The following is a 16,209-nucleotide window of genomic DNA, read 5'->3' on the forward strand; positions in this document are numbered from 1 at the left end:
ACAACCTGTGTTGTAACATTAAAAATACATTACCTGCACTGTTCAGGGTAAATCAAAACACATCTCTAAAATATTATTGAGGAAATATTAACTTGCTGATTGATACATGAAATATTTTGCAATACAAAGGAATGAATCAATTTTTTCCCACCCATCTGGGCTTGATCAGACCGTGTTCACACATCATCCATGCAGCAGCCAACAACTGGCTTAATCGTCGGTGTGGCACTAAATTGGAATGCAATTACACAATGAACTTTATTTATTTTTAGTTATACAGTATAAAATATATCCTACCTGAATGTTACTTGAAAAATTACCCGACCCGACTTAACTTCGGAAATAACGGAGCTCCGGAAATAACGACTAGGGCTCAGCCCCATATAGGCTGTTAAATTGAGTGGATACGTATATAATATTACAGTACATAGGATTCTACAAACCAGCAACCACCTATATAATATCAGTTCTTCACCAAATAAACTGCACTAGGCTTCTGCTAAATTTCTGCCCTCAGCCTTTTTGCCCTCTCACTACTTGTGGCTGAGTAACTTGCATATAAAATATCTCCAATAAGGAAAAATAATCACTTTCTCACCTTACATTGCATTAGTCATGCCATATGCATTCAAGCACTCCCTCAAACATATCATGGTGTCCATACAATTCTCTGTTCTGCATCCTGAGGGCACACCATAAGAACATCTGTCTCTGGGTCCTCAAAATCAGGTAGGTACTCCTGCAGTCTCTTCAATACTTGCTGCTACTTAGTCCCACTCAATGCCTGTGAAGTTCCTCTATGCAGCTTCACAAAAACATGTGTAGTGCCACTACACTTAAAGTTCCACTCTACCACTGAAGCTCCACTCTACCACTGAAGCTCCACTCTACCACTGAAGTTCACTCACTTCACTTCACTTCACTCACTTCACTTCACTTCACTTCACTCACTTCACTTCACTCACTTCACTTCACTCAGTTCTCTCTATCACAATAGCATAATGCATCATGCTATTGTGATGCATCTATTGTGATTTCTGTGTGTAATGAAGTAAGGATGAAGAGGTAGAACGGCCTATTGATATAGCTCGAGTGCATGGGGGGATTGTGTAAAACCCTGGTTTATGTCTTGGAGAGGCTGCAGGCCCCAAGTAAGTTCAGTAGAACTAATGGTTTCAATTCTTTTGACCATGTCGTAGCTCAGTCGATTAAGGCAGCATCTGGGTTGCTCTCAGACGTAGGTTCGAATCCTCGTCACAGCCCTTGTGGATTTGTTCATTTGATACATCACTTTATTGTGATTTCTGTGTGTAATAATTTTTTGTTCTTGATTTGTTTCTCAGACCTAACACACAACTATACAAATCTACTTTTGAAGATGAAAAATCCCCAAATCCATGTGTACTTTTCGTTTTGTAGGAAGAAATTTTGTGAATGTAATACACCAGAACCGTCTTCCCACCCCAATATTGCAAAGGATGCAAGTGTTTTAATATTGTTAAAAATTATTACCAATTAACTGTACCTGTATTTCATTTTTATTTTTAGGGAGACTTCACTTCCAAGCTACAGAATGGCCGTGATGAAAAGAGAAGACCAAAACAACCATTAAAGACCCTAGATGTTATAGAGTTACATGCAGGAGTTTTAGGGTTGTGTGCTTATGTCAGTGCCTTCCCATATGATGTCCCAGACATGATGCCTCAGGTTTTAGTTACACTTAGTGAACATCTCAACGACCCACATCCTGTACCTGTGAGTTACAATTGCACTTATCATTTATATTTTTTCATTAGGCTGTGATATTTTAAGATTTTAATGTAAAGTTACATCATGTGGAAGAAAAATTAGTGCTAATGAATTTAGAGTATTAATTCTACAGAGATTCTAGATAGAAGAGAGCCTTGAGGCACTGAATCGAGGGTGCACAGAGTGCCATGTGGTGTTTGTAGGTACAGTATAGGGAGTGATTTAAAACTCCCGTGGGTACACGGGGCTCACATCCTGTGCCACAGGACTCCTGTAAACTGACGCCAACTTGGATAAAAATCGTCAGCATCTGGGCCTCGTAGCCTGGTGGATAGCGCGCAGGACTCGTAATTCTGTGGCGCGGGTTCGATTCCCGCACGAGGCAGAAACAAATGGGCAAAAGTTTCTTTCACCCTGAATGCCCCTGTTACCTAGCAGTAAATAGGTACCTGGAAGTTAGTCAGCTGTCACGGGCTGCTTCCTGGGGGTGGAGGCCTGGTCGAGGACCGGGCCGCGGGGACACTAAAAGCCCCCGAAATCATCTCAAGATAAGATCTGTGCTGGCTGAAACAGCCTTGGTACTGAAAGAGCGACCAAGGCACATAAGGGGCATAACTGGCCGACCCCTCTCAGTGTTCAAAAGAGAACTGGATAAGCACCTCCAAAGGACACCTGATCAACCAGGCTGTGATTTGTACGTCAGGCTGAGAGCAGCCGCATCCAACAGCCTGGTTGACCAGTCCAGCAACCAGGAGGCCTGGTCGACGACCGGGCCGCGGGGACGGTAAACTCCGGAAGCACCTCAAGGTAAGGTTGGCGCATGGAGGACCTGTGCACAGCACAGCTGTGCAGCTAGGGGCCACAGCACCAATTAGTAATGACGACCAAAATAGGTAAAGAAATTATTTTGCGTTGATAGTGTTGTAGATGATCCTGACTGATAGACTATGTACAACATTCAGATATCGGTGAACACAATGTTAGTTACGATATTCACAACATGAGGTAGAGAGAGACAGCATCCAGCCATTATTTCCTGCATCTACGCATCATGAAATGACCTTATGTTCCATCACCAATGTTCATTTTGTTATGAATATGGATTCATATTCGGGATTTTGTGACAAATGTGATAATAACGGCAGTTTTGTAGCTAGGCATAACGAGATGAGTAGAATATTGGAGGCATTGTTTTGCACCATGTAACTGCAGGCATCATCTGCTTGTGGCTCCATGCTGTACTAAAGTACAGTATTTTGATTTCATCACCATTCTCACCAGAACTGATTATAAGTATTAAATGGAGCCTGACAGCTGAATGGACGGCGCTTCAGATTCGTAGTCCTGAGGTTCCGGGTTCGATCCCCGGTGGAGGCGGAAACAAATGGGCAGTTTCTTTCACCCTGATTCCCCTGTTCTCCTAGCAGTATGTAGGTACCTGGGAGTTAGACAGCTGCTATGGGCTGCTTCCTGGGAGTGTGTAACGAAAAGTAGACCTGGTCAAGGACCGGGCCGCGGGGATGCTAAGCCCCGAAATCATCTCAAGATAACAAAGATAGTAGGTTTTGGTGCATATAAATGTTGATAGTGATATACAGAGGATCACTTGGTTTGTGAACCCCTTGGGAACAAGGGGTTCCCAAGAACAAGTCGACGACACCATCGGATGTAGAGTCGCATTCTTCGATGAAATTTACATCGTAACTCGAAATTATCGTAAGTAGGGGCAATTGTATGTCGAGGTGCCACTGTATTTGAATTTTTTGAAATGCTGTACATGCACCACTACAATGGCCCTGTCATAGAATTCATGACAAATAACCAGTAATCTTGGCAAAGTTCTAATTAACTCTGTTACCAAAGAATATTTGATACAATGATGATATTAGGACTGCATGTTTACTGTGTGTGTGCTTGCCAACATCATCAATGTATGTTGTGACTGCCTCTCTGGCTAGAGTGTTGGTGAATAGTCCTGTGATTTTATGTAAGGCACAGAACCACTCAGTGTTCAAGTCAGTGCAGTTGAATAGGTGGCATGTGTTCAGTTCTGTATATTTCTTGGTCTGCTTTGAGGTTATCTTATTTATTATATTTTCATGTTGAGTTAATTTTCTTATTTTTGTCACAGGCAACTATAAAGAAGACCCTCAGCAATTTTCGAAGGACACATCATGACAACTGGAGAGACCATAAGCAGAAATTTACCGAGGACCAGTTGGTAGTACTGACAGATCTGCTGCTCTCCCCTTCTTATTATGCCTAACATGATACATTGTCTTAATAACTCGAATATCATTTGTGGAAACCTTATACTTGATTCAAGTCAATGTGGCTAAAGTATTTTATGATCCCTAAGAGATGTAGCACATGTAAGCAAGCAGTTTTCTTATTTTACCTTCATGTGTGGGAGGAGTTGCATTAACCAGGGTGTCAGGTTACTCTGTTGGTGTGCTCTCCTGGTTTTGTATGCAATTAAGCTACTGTATGGCAAGTTAATGTTAGCTGAAAATGCAAATTAAGTTTATATTGGTAAAGACATTGTAACTTCTTGAAAGTTTGTATAAATTTTTTAACTAAATTAAATATTATGATAACTAGCTTTTTGCCACTGAAGCATACAACTGGATGTCTTACTCATATCATTCACAGCACATTTTAAACATTGACTGCCTGGAATAAGTGCAGCCCATTTTGATATTAGAGTTAAATGTTCAGAGTTAGCATAAAGAATTTGTAATGCGGAGCACTTACTGAGTACCATATTGGTTAGTTGACAGTACAGTTCGATCAAACATTATTAATAAGGCATTGAAAATTTCAGTGATGCCGAGGTTAGTGCTTACAGATAACATTAATCTGAGGTTTGGAATGGTTTCCTATTACTATAGTAGAACTGTGTTCTTTGATTGTTACATTATCCTCATTAATTGTAAATTGCTTTTCTTTCACTTTATGTAGCAGACAGATTTAGTTTTTCTGCTCGCAGACATTACGTTAGTGAAGATAGCTCAGCTCTTCTCCAACTTTCTTGTGGGTCGTCATCACCATCTCGGTTTGTAGCTCTTAGGTATAACGTGATCATTCGTAAAGCACAAGTTTGTGGTACTTGTTTCTAAAGATTTTGTTTGTTTTACGATATATAACAGCATGAAGTTTGGACTTTTGTCCTAGGGCATCACTAAAGCATCTGCTCTTCATTGCTTTTTATGATTTATTCAAGTAATTAATTTTTAAAGCAATTTGTTGTATTAGATTATTTAAAAATTTACCAGTGCCATTAGCAAGAACTACTACTCCATGATATTGCATTACTGATATTTAGTTGTATCTTTCACATTGGTATCTCTGTTACTGTTGTTTCACTTGCACAAAGACAAGTTAGCTCTCGGTAATTTGTCATACGCAACTTTATCCCGTCCTCACAGTATGTGAAGTGTCAAATGTTGACACTTACCATGCATAAAGTGTCGATCTATTCTAGGCTATCTGTGGCCAATACTCATTAGTCCTAGCAAACAGCACAATAGTGACATGAGAATTCAGAACATCTTTTTTTATTGCATGGTATCCAGTTGATGTAAACTTCATTATTTTTAAAATGTGAACCAAGTTAGGTAATGTGTGCGTATTTATGTATATATGCTCTTATTCAGTTTAAATCTTTAAGGTTAGAGTAATGACCTACAATTAGCCAGAATTGGAAATATTCAATAAAAAACAAAATTATGGGAACCTAAATAACTTCAAAGATTTAGATGAAAATTCAAGATTTTAGCTTCAGAACTGCAGAGTAAATTTACATTTGCTAAAAATCATTAGGGGACCTCATTTTCACAGACATGCTTGACTGAAGCACACAAACCTTGTCCCAGTTTAGATATATGAAGAATAATCTATTTAAATTTATTTCTGCAGATGGGCAATGTAACACAATCCATAGAAATGTCATTGAAGAAGTTATGAATTGCATCTAATTTATAAAGCTCTAAAATGGAACCTGTGGGTAGTTCTAAATTGGATTGACAATTATTGCACATTGCCAGTCTTTGTATTTGATACCGTAAAACCCTTTGCAATGCAATTTAATAATACCAGGCATTTTATTTATTTCTGGTTTACAAAGGCCAAGTAATATTTGTAAGTTAAAATCAAGGCTGTATTTTATATGTAACTTTTTGTAAATTTCAAAAGTATTTACATATATATTGTATATAAAACAGAAGGTACTGCATTTAACATATGCTACCACCATTGCATGATAAGATATACATCAGGGTAACCTCATGGAGTGAATAAGTACATAAGTTTTAAGGGGATTATACCGTGTACATGTCACTAGTAGAGCTAGGGAATTGGGGCAGATTCATTATTTTAACTTTGTCAAGATTGCATGATTGGTTCTTTCTAGGTATAAAAAATTGTTTTATTACTTTTCATTGGTTGGTGAAGCACTGTAGGACAAAACTACTTGTGTAAGTATTTTTAAGCTATAGTAGAACCAAAGTATTGTACAGATAAGCAGAGAAATTTTATACAAATATTTATTGGTTATGGAATCATTCCACCTATGTACTGTAGTAACAAGTTTCAAGTAATAAAGCAACCAATCAAAAGTGTCTGGACATCATTGGTACAAGTGCATAATGTTTTGTTTTCACTCGGAAAGCTATTTATTACAGTTTGAATTTTGTTTGTGGTTTTGGATTATTTATGTAAGGGGCCTAAATCATGTTTTTGGCCATTTCTTTTAATATTTTGTATTGCCATTAGATAGCCTTGGTTACTAGCTCAATTTTGAGCTTTATTTGAAAGAAATCAGACAAATCTAAGTATCATTTTTGTTTCTAAAGTTGCATTGACTACCCACACAAGTCTAGCAATAATGGTGAGCTGACAACAAGGTTTTTCTGTTAAGTCTAAACCATAATCGGCTTAATTATATACAAATCATTGAAAAGTACATACAAATGTAAGTTATATAATTAAAACTGATATTGTTGAGGATTTGTGGCACCATTTTTGGTGGGAAATTCAAGTCTCAAAAACACACTTTTTCTTTTTTCTAGATTTTAAAAATGTTCATGGGTTTTGACAAAATTTGAAACATAATAGTGAAACCTTGACTCAATGATCCTCAATTTGGCAAATCTTGGGTTGGAATGCACACTTGGAAAAGCCGCCTGTCCTCCTAATTCAAGGCCAAAGTCCATTCCATGCACCCGCCAAACCCTCTGTTTATGAATGGAAAAAATATTTACATAGGACTCACAACTGATGGTGTCCGAACACATCTGGAACAAATGCTTCACTGACTACTATTATTCGAACCGTGACCCTGTAAATGCTTCACCCACATATCCCCTTCCCTTTCCAGACTGTTGTTGTCATAAGGGGGCTTGGTTGGCGGCGGCCGGTGTGTGATGCTCCATGGGATAGTCCTCTGTCCTTTTGAAGCCTTATGCTCCTGCTGCCATCTTCACTAATTGTGCTGGATCCCTTTTCCTTCAGTTTCATTTTGCCTATCCCCCTCCCTCTTCTCCTTTCTGATTATCATTTCCTGTCAACTTTTTGCCATCTCTTGATTATTCTTTCAATCATCATCTGTTTTGACGTCCGGGTGTTTGGAGAGGCACAATCTCTCACCCGAAAAACTGTGGTACCCCCATGTTTTGAGTGAGGGGACGCTATTATTGTCAATCTTTGCCTTTGTTGCTGAACCCGAGCTTGACGGACTGACGGTTCTTAAAGTGGCGATTGCCGTGCATACTGGGTATACCCAAGATGCACCCCTGGGGGGCCCTTGTCTTGTCAGGTGTCCTATCCTCTAATTGTGGCTCCATGGTGAGTATGGGGGCTTATTCAAGGATGAAATTATTACTTGTTCATTTATATGCCGATAATTGACCCTCTTTTCAACTTCGCAGGCTTGTGGGGTGGGCGACCAGCCCCCCCCCCCCCCCATCAAGGTGATTCGCCTTTCCTTCAACCACAGCTGCAACTTGTGATTGATGTTGTGTTGTCTTGTCTTGTCTAGAGGTTGCTGTGTTATCTTGAGATGATTTTGGGGCTTTGCGTCCCCACAGCCCAGTCCTCAACCAGGCCTCCTTTTTATTACACACCCCTAGGAAGCTGCCCGTATCATCTGTCTAACTCCCAGGTATCTATTTACTACTAGGTAACAGACATCAGGGTGAAAGAAACTCTGCCCATTTGTTTCCCGCCTCCACCAGGGATTAAACCCGGAACTTCTGGACTGTGAATCCGAAGCGCTCTCCACTCAGCTCTCAGGCCCCCCATAGCTTCAAGTTCTCTACAACTAAAACTTGTGCTATGACTTTTACTCTGAAGCAGGTCGTTCTTTGTCCCCCTTTATCATTTTATAGTCATCCCCTTATGTACAAAGATTCTGCTAAGCTTTTTGGGTTAATCTTTGACACTCATCTTTGTCTTGGTCACCGGTACTGCTCTCTCTGCCTCTGTACGGCTATACGACTGTGTACCCCAAGGTAGTGTTCTGAGCACCACTGTTACACCTAACCTAACCAATACCTAAATATGTACAGAATGCTAATATAACAATATTAATTTATATTTAAAAAAAATCCTTTTTTGAATGAACTACATGTTAAAAATTGATGAATTCGTCTTTGGAGTCGACTGCTGGATGGAATGGACTTAGTCTGAGGATGGGTTGTGGAAAAGATGCCCATCATATCATAGATTAAAATTACAAATTTCCGTAGTGAAATCAGCCCATAAAGCATGGTGAAATATGAGGGTATAAATGGTAACATTCTTAACACTTTCGCGCTATCTGGACGCGCCGGCGCGTTCGGTTTCGTCTAACGTAAATGCATAGTGGACATAAAGTTATGTCTACTTTTAAAATATTTGTATAAAATTCAATTTTAATCCGATTTCATTGGAGTTTGTTTCAAACGACGCGCCATGAAGTTCTCTTTCTCAACACTAGGCCGCCTGGCGCGTCGGCCTACCCGGTCACGTGACGGGCCCATTGTTTTCGTGTCATGTGTCGTGAGTCGATCACGCTCCCCTCGCGTGCCAAACTCGAGCATTTTTACCCGTTTCCGTGTGGATTATACCCAATTACTTCATCAAAAATGGATCAAGGTCAAGGCCCAAGCACTTCTACAAGCACTCAAGAAACATTGAGAGAACTTGGGGTGTACACATGTGGCACAATTAGAATGCTACGTGGCGCCCCAAAGGTATTGCAAGTTCTAGCCAAGGGTAAACTTCCACTGGATACCACAGTATACCGCCGCAAAGATAATACCTTCATTCTCCTGTGGAAAGACAAGCGAGTGGTTTCAATCATTACCAACATCCACAATGCAGACACTCGGCGAGTTCAGCGAAGGAAGCGAATTCGCAACCGAGACGGAACAAGTGGAATACAACAGAACAGTGAACAAACCGACTGCAATTTGCGAGTACAATAAGTTCATGAAAGGTGTGGACCACTTCGATCAAATGGTTAAATATTACCATTTTACCAGGAAAACTCACAAGTGGACCAAAAAGATTACCTTTTATTTCCTGCAAATGGCATTGCATAATGCCTATGTTTTGTACAAATACAACACAACTGATCGAAAAAAGCTAACATTGCTACAGTTCCACGAAGTGGCAATCTGGGCCCTATTGCACTGGGACACAGAGGAGTGGCCTAAAACATCATCATCATCTCAACACTTGCGGCACGCTCCAGACATAAATGATGACACAGCTCCTGCCAATGCTGACGCCATGCCAACTCCCGGACCATCTGGTGTGAGGCAGCCTTTGTTCACTACACCACCTCAAGATGAAGCAGACAACGAATCTGAACCCGACATGTCTGCACACTGCCAGTTGACGAAACTGTTTTGTCAGATGAATCTGACTCTCCTGCAACTCCTGTTACACCTCCAGCGAGAGGACCTGGCCGCCCTATTGTTGATTCAGAAAATCGCATGAACTACAAACTGAAACATGAAATTTACAGACTGCCCAAACGTCTCAAGTGTCATGCATGCACACGGTCCGGTAAAAGGAAGGACACGAACTATGGATGCAAGACCTGTGGTGTTGCACTCTGTGTTGTTCCCTGCTACACCAATTACCACCGGAAACAGGTGTATTGGGTGGTGAAGAAGTAACCACCCGCAACAGCTTCACTCCACCTACAAACCATCTGTTGAGCAACTTCAGGAATGAAGAACCTGAAGAAGGTGGAGAGAAGAACAAATGCTCAACTTACTGTTCCACAACCAGCCTTCCCTTGGTAAGTACACCTATTTGGTCCAAGTTTGTGTAGTATAATTTAGCTCATAGAACATTCTATTGCAAAAACATTGCCACAAAAATGAATGACATACATACAATAATAATATCAGAACAGTGAAATAAGTATAAACTTTCAAAGCAACGTTTCGCGCGTGTGTCGTCCGGTCACCGTTACCGGGTAACAGTGCGCCCACTTCCCACACTCTTGCGGGTGGGCCGGGACCATTATTCTACGATTATATTCATATCATCGTGTTGGGAATTTTATTGGGAGTCCATTGATACCAAAATTAAGGCTGTAGGACAATTGTAGAGGTGATAATAATCCCAAGAGTAAAAACATTTTGTTGCTGTTGAGCGCTCACGGCGACTCATCTTCGTAGTTATTTATTTCATGCTGGTATCTCTATAGCTTTTGTGACTTTTTTTACTGGTGTTCTTCTAGAGAATTTTATTGCGAACACGTTGGTACCAAAATAAAATACGTAGCATGAAAACTAAGGTCAGAAAAGTAAAAAGAGTATACACATTTTTGTTTTTACGCTTAAGCGATAAAAACGCCACGCTGAGTGACCTTCGCCGAGAGCGCGAAAGTGTTAATAGGGCTTTTATCACCTTTTTATATTAATTTCCATAGATGGATAAATAATTAGAAGTAAGAGTTGCGGGCCTTAGGATAGCCATCGAGCATATTTAAAATCATTTTTTTTCTCCAGTTGTAGAAAATTTAAAAATATGGGCCCCTTCTTTTAAAATTAGATATCAGGGCTAGGGTATGGCAAATATGCTTAGATATGGTTAAACCTCTTTACAGACAGGTTCTCTTGGTGGTTGTCCTTCATCTTACAGGTTGAAATTTATATTTTGCTTGGTGAAATCTGCCCATACAGTGGGAAATACTAGGGTATGAATAGTAACTTAGTATGGGTCCAATTGCATTTTTAATGATTTTGGTAGATGGATGCAACATTACATGGAAAAGGCGAGGGGCAACCCATTCTCGCAAATTCGTAAAGTCAATATTGACTTATTAACTACGTGCATAGGTGATATACTAAACATAATAGATACCCTTAAAAAGATTCATAGAAAACACCGACCTTACCTAACCTTGTTAGTATCTTAAGATAAGCATCTTATTGCTTCGTAATTACAATTATTACTTAACCTATACCAATTATAGGTTAGGTGATTACCAATTATAGGTTAGGTAATTGCTTCGTAATTACAATTATTACTTAACCTATACCAATTATAGGTTAGGTAATAATTGTAATTACGAAGCAATAAGATGCTTATCTTAAGATACTAACAAGGTTAGGTAAGGTCGGTGTTTTCTATGAATCTTTTTAAGGGTATCTATTATGTTAAGTATGTCACCTATGCACATATTTAATAAGTCAATAATGACTTATTAAATTTGCGAGAACGGGTTGCGAGGGGCCTTGGGAAAGCCATAAGCATATTTAAAACCAAATTCTATAGTTCATTTTCATTAGAGATTCCCAGTTTTCATTCACAAATATGGGCCATTTTTCTTGGAATATGAGGTTTTGAGGTTCAGGCGTGGAAAATATTAGAATATGAATGGTAACTGTTAATGTGGCTCCAGTCAAGTTTTCAATGATTTTCATAGATGGATGCAACATTAAAAGAAGCAATTAGGCCATTTTATTGTGTATATAAAAAAAATTATGCAAATGCTTCCTATTGGCATCTTAGGTTGCAACGAATCCATCACTGCACCAAATTGGGACTGGTCCCACATACAGTAAGTAGTTTGTTGATTGAGTTTATACTGTGTGTAACTTGGCAGCATTTATAATACTGATCGAGAGTATTTTGAAAAAGTTTTTATAAAAGTGATTTAATTAAAAAATAATAGGAATTCTTATTAAACTTAACTTGGACATTTTTACAATTCAGATTATAGAACCTTGTCTATTGTCTCTAATGATACTAAAAGCATGACCATGCAGTAATATTTGTGAAACCTTGACACTTTAAAAAACAAAAACAAAACTCTTGAGTAACCGTCGTGCTAATGCTTTAAAATGTAAATACACGTATCAAAGAAATGCAAATCTGAAAACTATGTACAAGAGTAAACTTGATTTGGGCCCCCTAAATATGGTCTCATTTATACATATAGTAGCAATATGAAATATCCATAAATGAAAATACAGTACAGTATATATTTATACAGTTATCAGTAAGGTTTGAGAATAATTGTGAATGTATTATAAGTACACTAGATATAACAATTGGTCAATGGAATGATTGTACAGTATTTGAGTTAGTATATAGTTTCGAGGTGGAATGAAATGATGCATCTAGTTCATGTATTCCACCAATTTCTCGGAAGGCCTCCCTCGGTAGCTTTCAAAGGTTTAAGTGCCAGTATTGTAATCCTTAGTCATAGGATCATGCCAGGCCTCATAGACCCACACTGACTTAGTTGAAACTAGGGCCAGAATCTGGTTCTCTCAAAGAGGCTAGGAAAGTTTGGGGATCAAAGGTCAATCCAAAACCAAGGAATACCAGCCAGACAGGCAGGAAAAAAAAAAATGCTTGAAAAATAAAAAATTTAGCAGAAATAATGTAAATGATAGTTTGTTGCATTTAAACTTCTACCCTAATTCACCAGATGGCTGCCCAGGGCATCCCGGATTCTGGCCCGCAACGTGTCTCATTTATTTGCCTGGTACAGTGAAAGTTAGCTGGCCTGCTTGGATCCATTGGCAATTTGTTTGCACATAAGTATTTTATACCACCCACATATGTTCTCAGGTTACCATTTTGCTCCAACTTTATCCCATTGTTTTCTTCCCTGGTTTATCTGGTTGTATATCCTTGCCCACTGGACATGTCTTTTCAAAGGGTTTAGGTGCCTGCTAATGAGGCATTATTGTAGTTAGCTCTATGCTTGTGTGTACAAGTGCATTGTGCCAGTACCTGAATTGCACTTAGAAGCACATTTAGTAATTCTTATTTGTGGATTCATATGCCTTCCCCTCATTGGCTGATTTATTGGGATAAAGTCTGTGTCTGACCCTATTTATCCTGACAGCCAGTTCTCATTGCACCCAAGAGGTTTTCTCTTCCAATATTATTAAAAACCATTCTCTGAGCATAGGAAAAATGTTCAAAAAATTTTCACTTTTCAAAATGGGGTGTGAATTTTGGAGGCCTCAAATATCAGTTAGGAACCCTGTATAAGGAGCAGTTTCAAATGTTAGTCTTAAATGTCTTAGGATGACATGTGTACCACAGGTTAATTTTCTTGTGAAATGCACACGTCAAGGGTTAAAGGCCCCTGCTATTGTATGGCGGCAAATTCTGAGGGGTTGCTCTTACCCGTGTGCACATAGTGTAAGTCTGCCTAATCTGATCCTGTTTTGGCCAAGGGTCGTCGTCCTTTTCAATTGGCCTCTTAAACTACCTCCGAAACACGGTTTGTTTCCTCAAGGATTTCTTATGGTGGCCTCAGTTCATTCTCCTCCAACAACCTTGTTTTAGTGGAATGATTCTTTGGAGGAAGAGTTGCTATTCCCTTCCTCATTCATGGTCTGAGCCCTAGGAAAGGGATGTATCCTTGACCCTGGTCTTTTCTGTACTGTGAAAGGAAAGGGGTCTCATGGCTTTCAGGTCTGAATTTTACACTAACTGCCTGTCCCTCAACACAGTTACTATTAATGTGTACAGTACAGTATATATATGGTAAGCATATATCAATGTACCTCCTCCCCAAGGTCATATTACTGACCATACCCAGGATGCAACTCATGGGTACCTATTTACTGCTAGGTGAACAGGCGCATTAGGTTATAGGAAATGTACCCAATCATTTGTATCCTGGTCCCCAGGATTTGAACTTGGAATTCAAGTCAGGAATGAACCCAACTATACTACTGGGGATCTTGGGGTTTGTTTTTCCTGTGGAAGCTTTTTCAGTTTTCCTTCCTCCTGGTTCAAGTCGGAGGCTTTGTGTGTGTTACCTAGCGCCAGTTGGAGCCAAGTATGCTCTGCAGATTTGTGTGCTTACATTTTCCTCAGTCTCGATCCTTAGGATTCTGCTCCAAAACCATGATCACTCGCACAAAGTCTAAGCTCATTTAAGTTTACTTTTTTGTTGTTACCACCACCACTAGCTGGTATCTTGTGTCAATGGACGGTCTTCTCCACAATTTTTTGATGTGTGGCCAGTTTGCTTTGGCTGCATTTTTTGCCTTTTTGTCCACAGTTGCTGTTTGGTTCTGGGATTTTGGTGGGCCCAGCAGCCAAAGGGTGTTGGTTTCTTTAGATCCTCCTCCACATACACGTGATGACCTGGTTTTTCTGGCTTTAACTACTGACTTTCTTTTCAGCAAAGCTATTTTCCTCCGAGGTGTTGCTGTGAATACCCGGTCACACTGAGTTACAAGAATGCTTTTTTTCTGGCAGTCCTTCAGTAGCTTTCCAACCTATCCTTGTTTTCCCAGTGGGTATTTTAGGGATGCCTTACCAGTTGTTTTTGAGCTAGGAAAAGTGAAAGACATGACAAAGTGCTCTAGGCTTCTTTATCTGGTGGCAGTTTGGGCAAATTAGGGCTAGATTTATTCACCCATGTCATACTTTTGTATGTAATGTTTACTTATTTGTTTCTTTGAACCAGTTTGTTATATTTTGTGTTTATGGTTGACCTTTCTCAGCTTTGGGAATATCTCATCACACTCCAGTTGGTCTGTATGAGAGCCAGATTCTGGTACTGGCACCCAAGAGGTCAACATGGTTCTTGAAGGACTTGCACGAGCCTCAGGCTTAGTGGTACCAGTGCTTAAGTACAGGAGAAATAGTCTACTCAGAAAAAGGAGTTTTATCACATTAAATGTTTTATTTTGTGAGAGTTTTGCCTTTGTACTTTAATAAAGATTCTAACCTATTTGGCATTCTACACTGTGATGCTCAAGCCACATACTGTACTGTTGTCAGTTCAAGAATTTTTATTGATGGCCAAGTACAAGGATAATTATATTGTTTCCTATATTAACATACATAAATGTTTTATATTTCCTGTATGAGCTGCTTTTTTTTTCAAATTTATTAAAAACACTTAAAACTCTTAATATCTAGTCATTCATCATCATATATCCTACAAAATACATTATTGATAAAAAAAGATTATTGATGTACATGTATTTGTGTAAATGATTGTATATATGTATGTACATGTATGTGTAACTAGCTTCAAAGGATTGTCACTTGCTTAGCTAAATGAACTATGGGGTTCAGTTCCTGAACCGATTGTGTGCCTCTATAACCCTTCTCACCACCGCCCATGGGATGGGAATGGAGTGCATAATAAAGAAAGAATTATCTCGGGAGTAGAACTCCCGAAACCTTCTCCAGGACAAGCTGGATGTGAGAGACCATGGAGTTATACCCTATAAACCGAGATAAATTGGGATAACGAGTAAAGTGGGGTGTTTGATTTTAAATTTTCTGTTAAACAGAATACAAAAAGTAAGAATCAATCAAATAAGATCAAGTGCAGTGAAAAGCTCTGTACCCCAAGGCACAGTCCTTGCACCATTGCTCTTTTCTCATTCTCACCTCGGATATAGATCAAAATACTCGTCACAGCTTCGTGGCATCCTTTGCCAATGCAAAAATCATGAAAATTTCTTCTGTATTAGACACTGAAAAATTAAAAGCCAATATTAATAGAGTCCTTGATTGGGCAACAGAAAATAACATGATGTTTAACAGTGATAAGTTCCAGGTACTATACTAAGGTATGGTGGAAACGAACTTAAATGAAACACAGGGTACAAAACACAATCATGCAAGGAAAGCGACACACAAAAGATCTGGGAATTACGATGTCTGACTGAACATTTAGTGAACACAACCAAGCAAATATAGCGGCAACTGGGACAATTATAGGATGGAATATGATTATGTTCAAATCCAGGGACCCCCCACACCAATGATACTATTTAAATCACTGGTGCTGCCCCTTCTGGAGTATTGCTTAGTACTCGCTTCCCCTTCCAGAGCAAGAGATTTCCGAAATAGAGGGAATACAGAGAACATATACGGCACAGACACGATAAACCACCTAACCAACTGGGGACCAAATCAAAGCTCTCAAGATGTACCCTCTGGAAAGGAGATGAGAGGGGTATC

At 39.4% G+C, this 16,209-nt stretch overlaps 1 protein-coding gene across 3 annotated transcripts in view; it reads left to right on the forward strand.

Annotated features, from left to right (window-relative positions):
- The window catches only part of LOC123759451 (proteasome activator complex subunit 4), a 129,545-nt gene extending 114,399 nt beyond the window's left edge, over positions 1 to 15,146 (forward strand). For all 3 annotated transcript variants that reach the window (XM_045744537.2, XM_045744538.2, XM_045744540.2), the window contains 2 exons: positions 1,549 to 1,755; positions 3,881 to 15,146. In XM_045744537.2, coding sequence (XP_045600493.2) covers positions 1,549 to 1,755; positions 3,881 to 4,015 — 342 coding nt within the window. In that variant the 3' untranslated portion in view covers positions 4,016 to 15,146. The remainder of the gene's footprint in view (positions 1 to 1,548; positions 1,756 to 3,880) is intronic.
- Positions 15,147 to 16,209: the final 1,063 nt, after the last annotated feature.

The sequence above is a fragment of the Procambarus clarkii genome, chromosome 32, assembly GCF_040958095.1.
Source record: "Procambarus clarkii isolate CNS0578487 chromosome 32, FALCON_Pclarkii_2.0, whole genome shotgun sequence".
Taxonomy (NCBI): domain Eukaryota; kingdom Metazoa; phylum Arthropoda; class Malacostraca; order Decapoda; family Cambaridae; genus Procambarus; species Procambarus clarkii.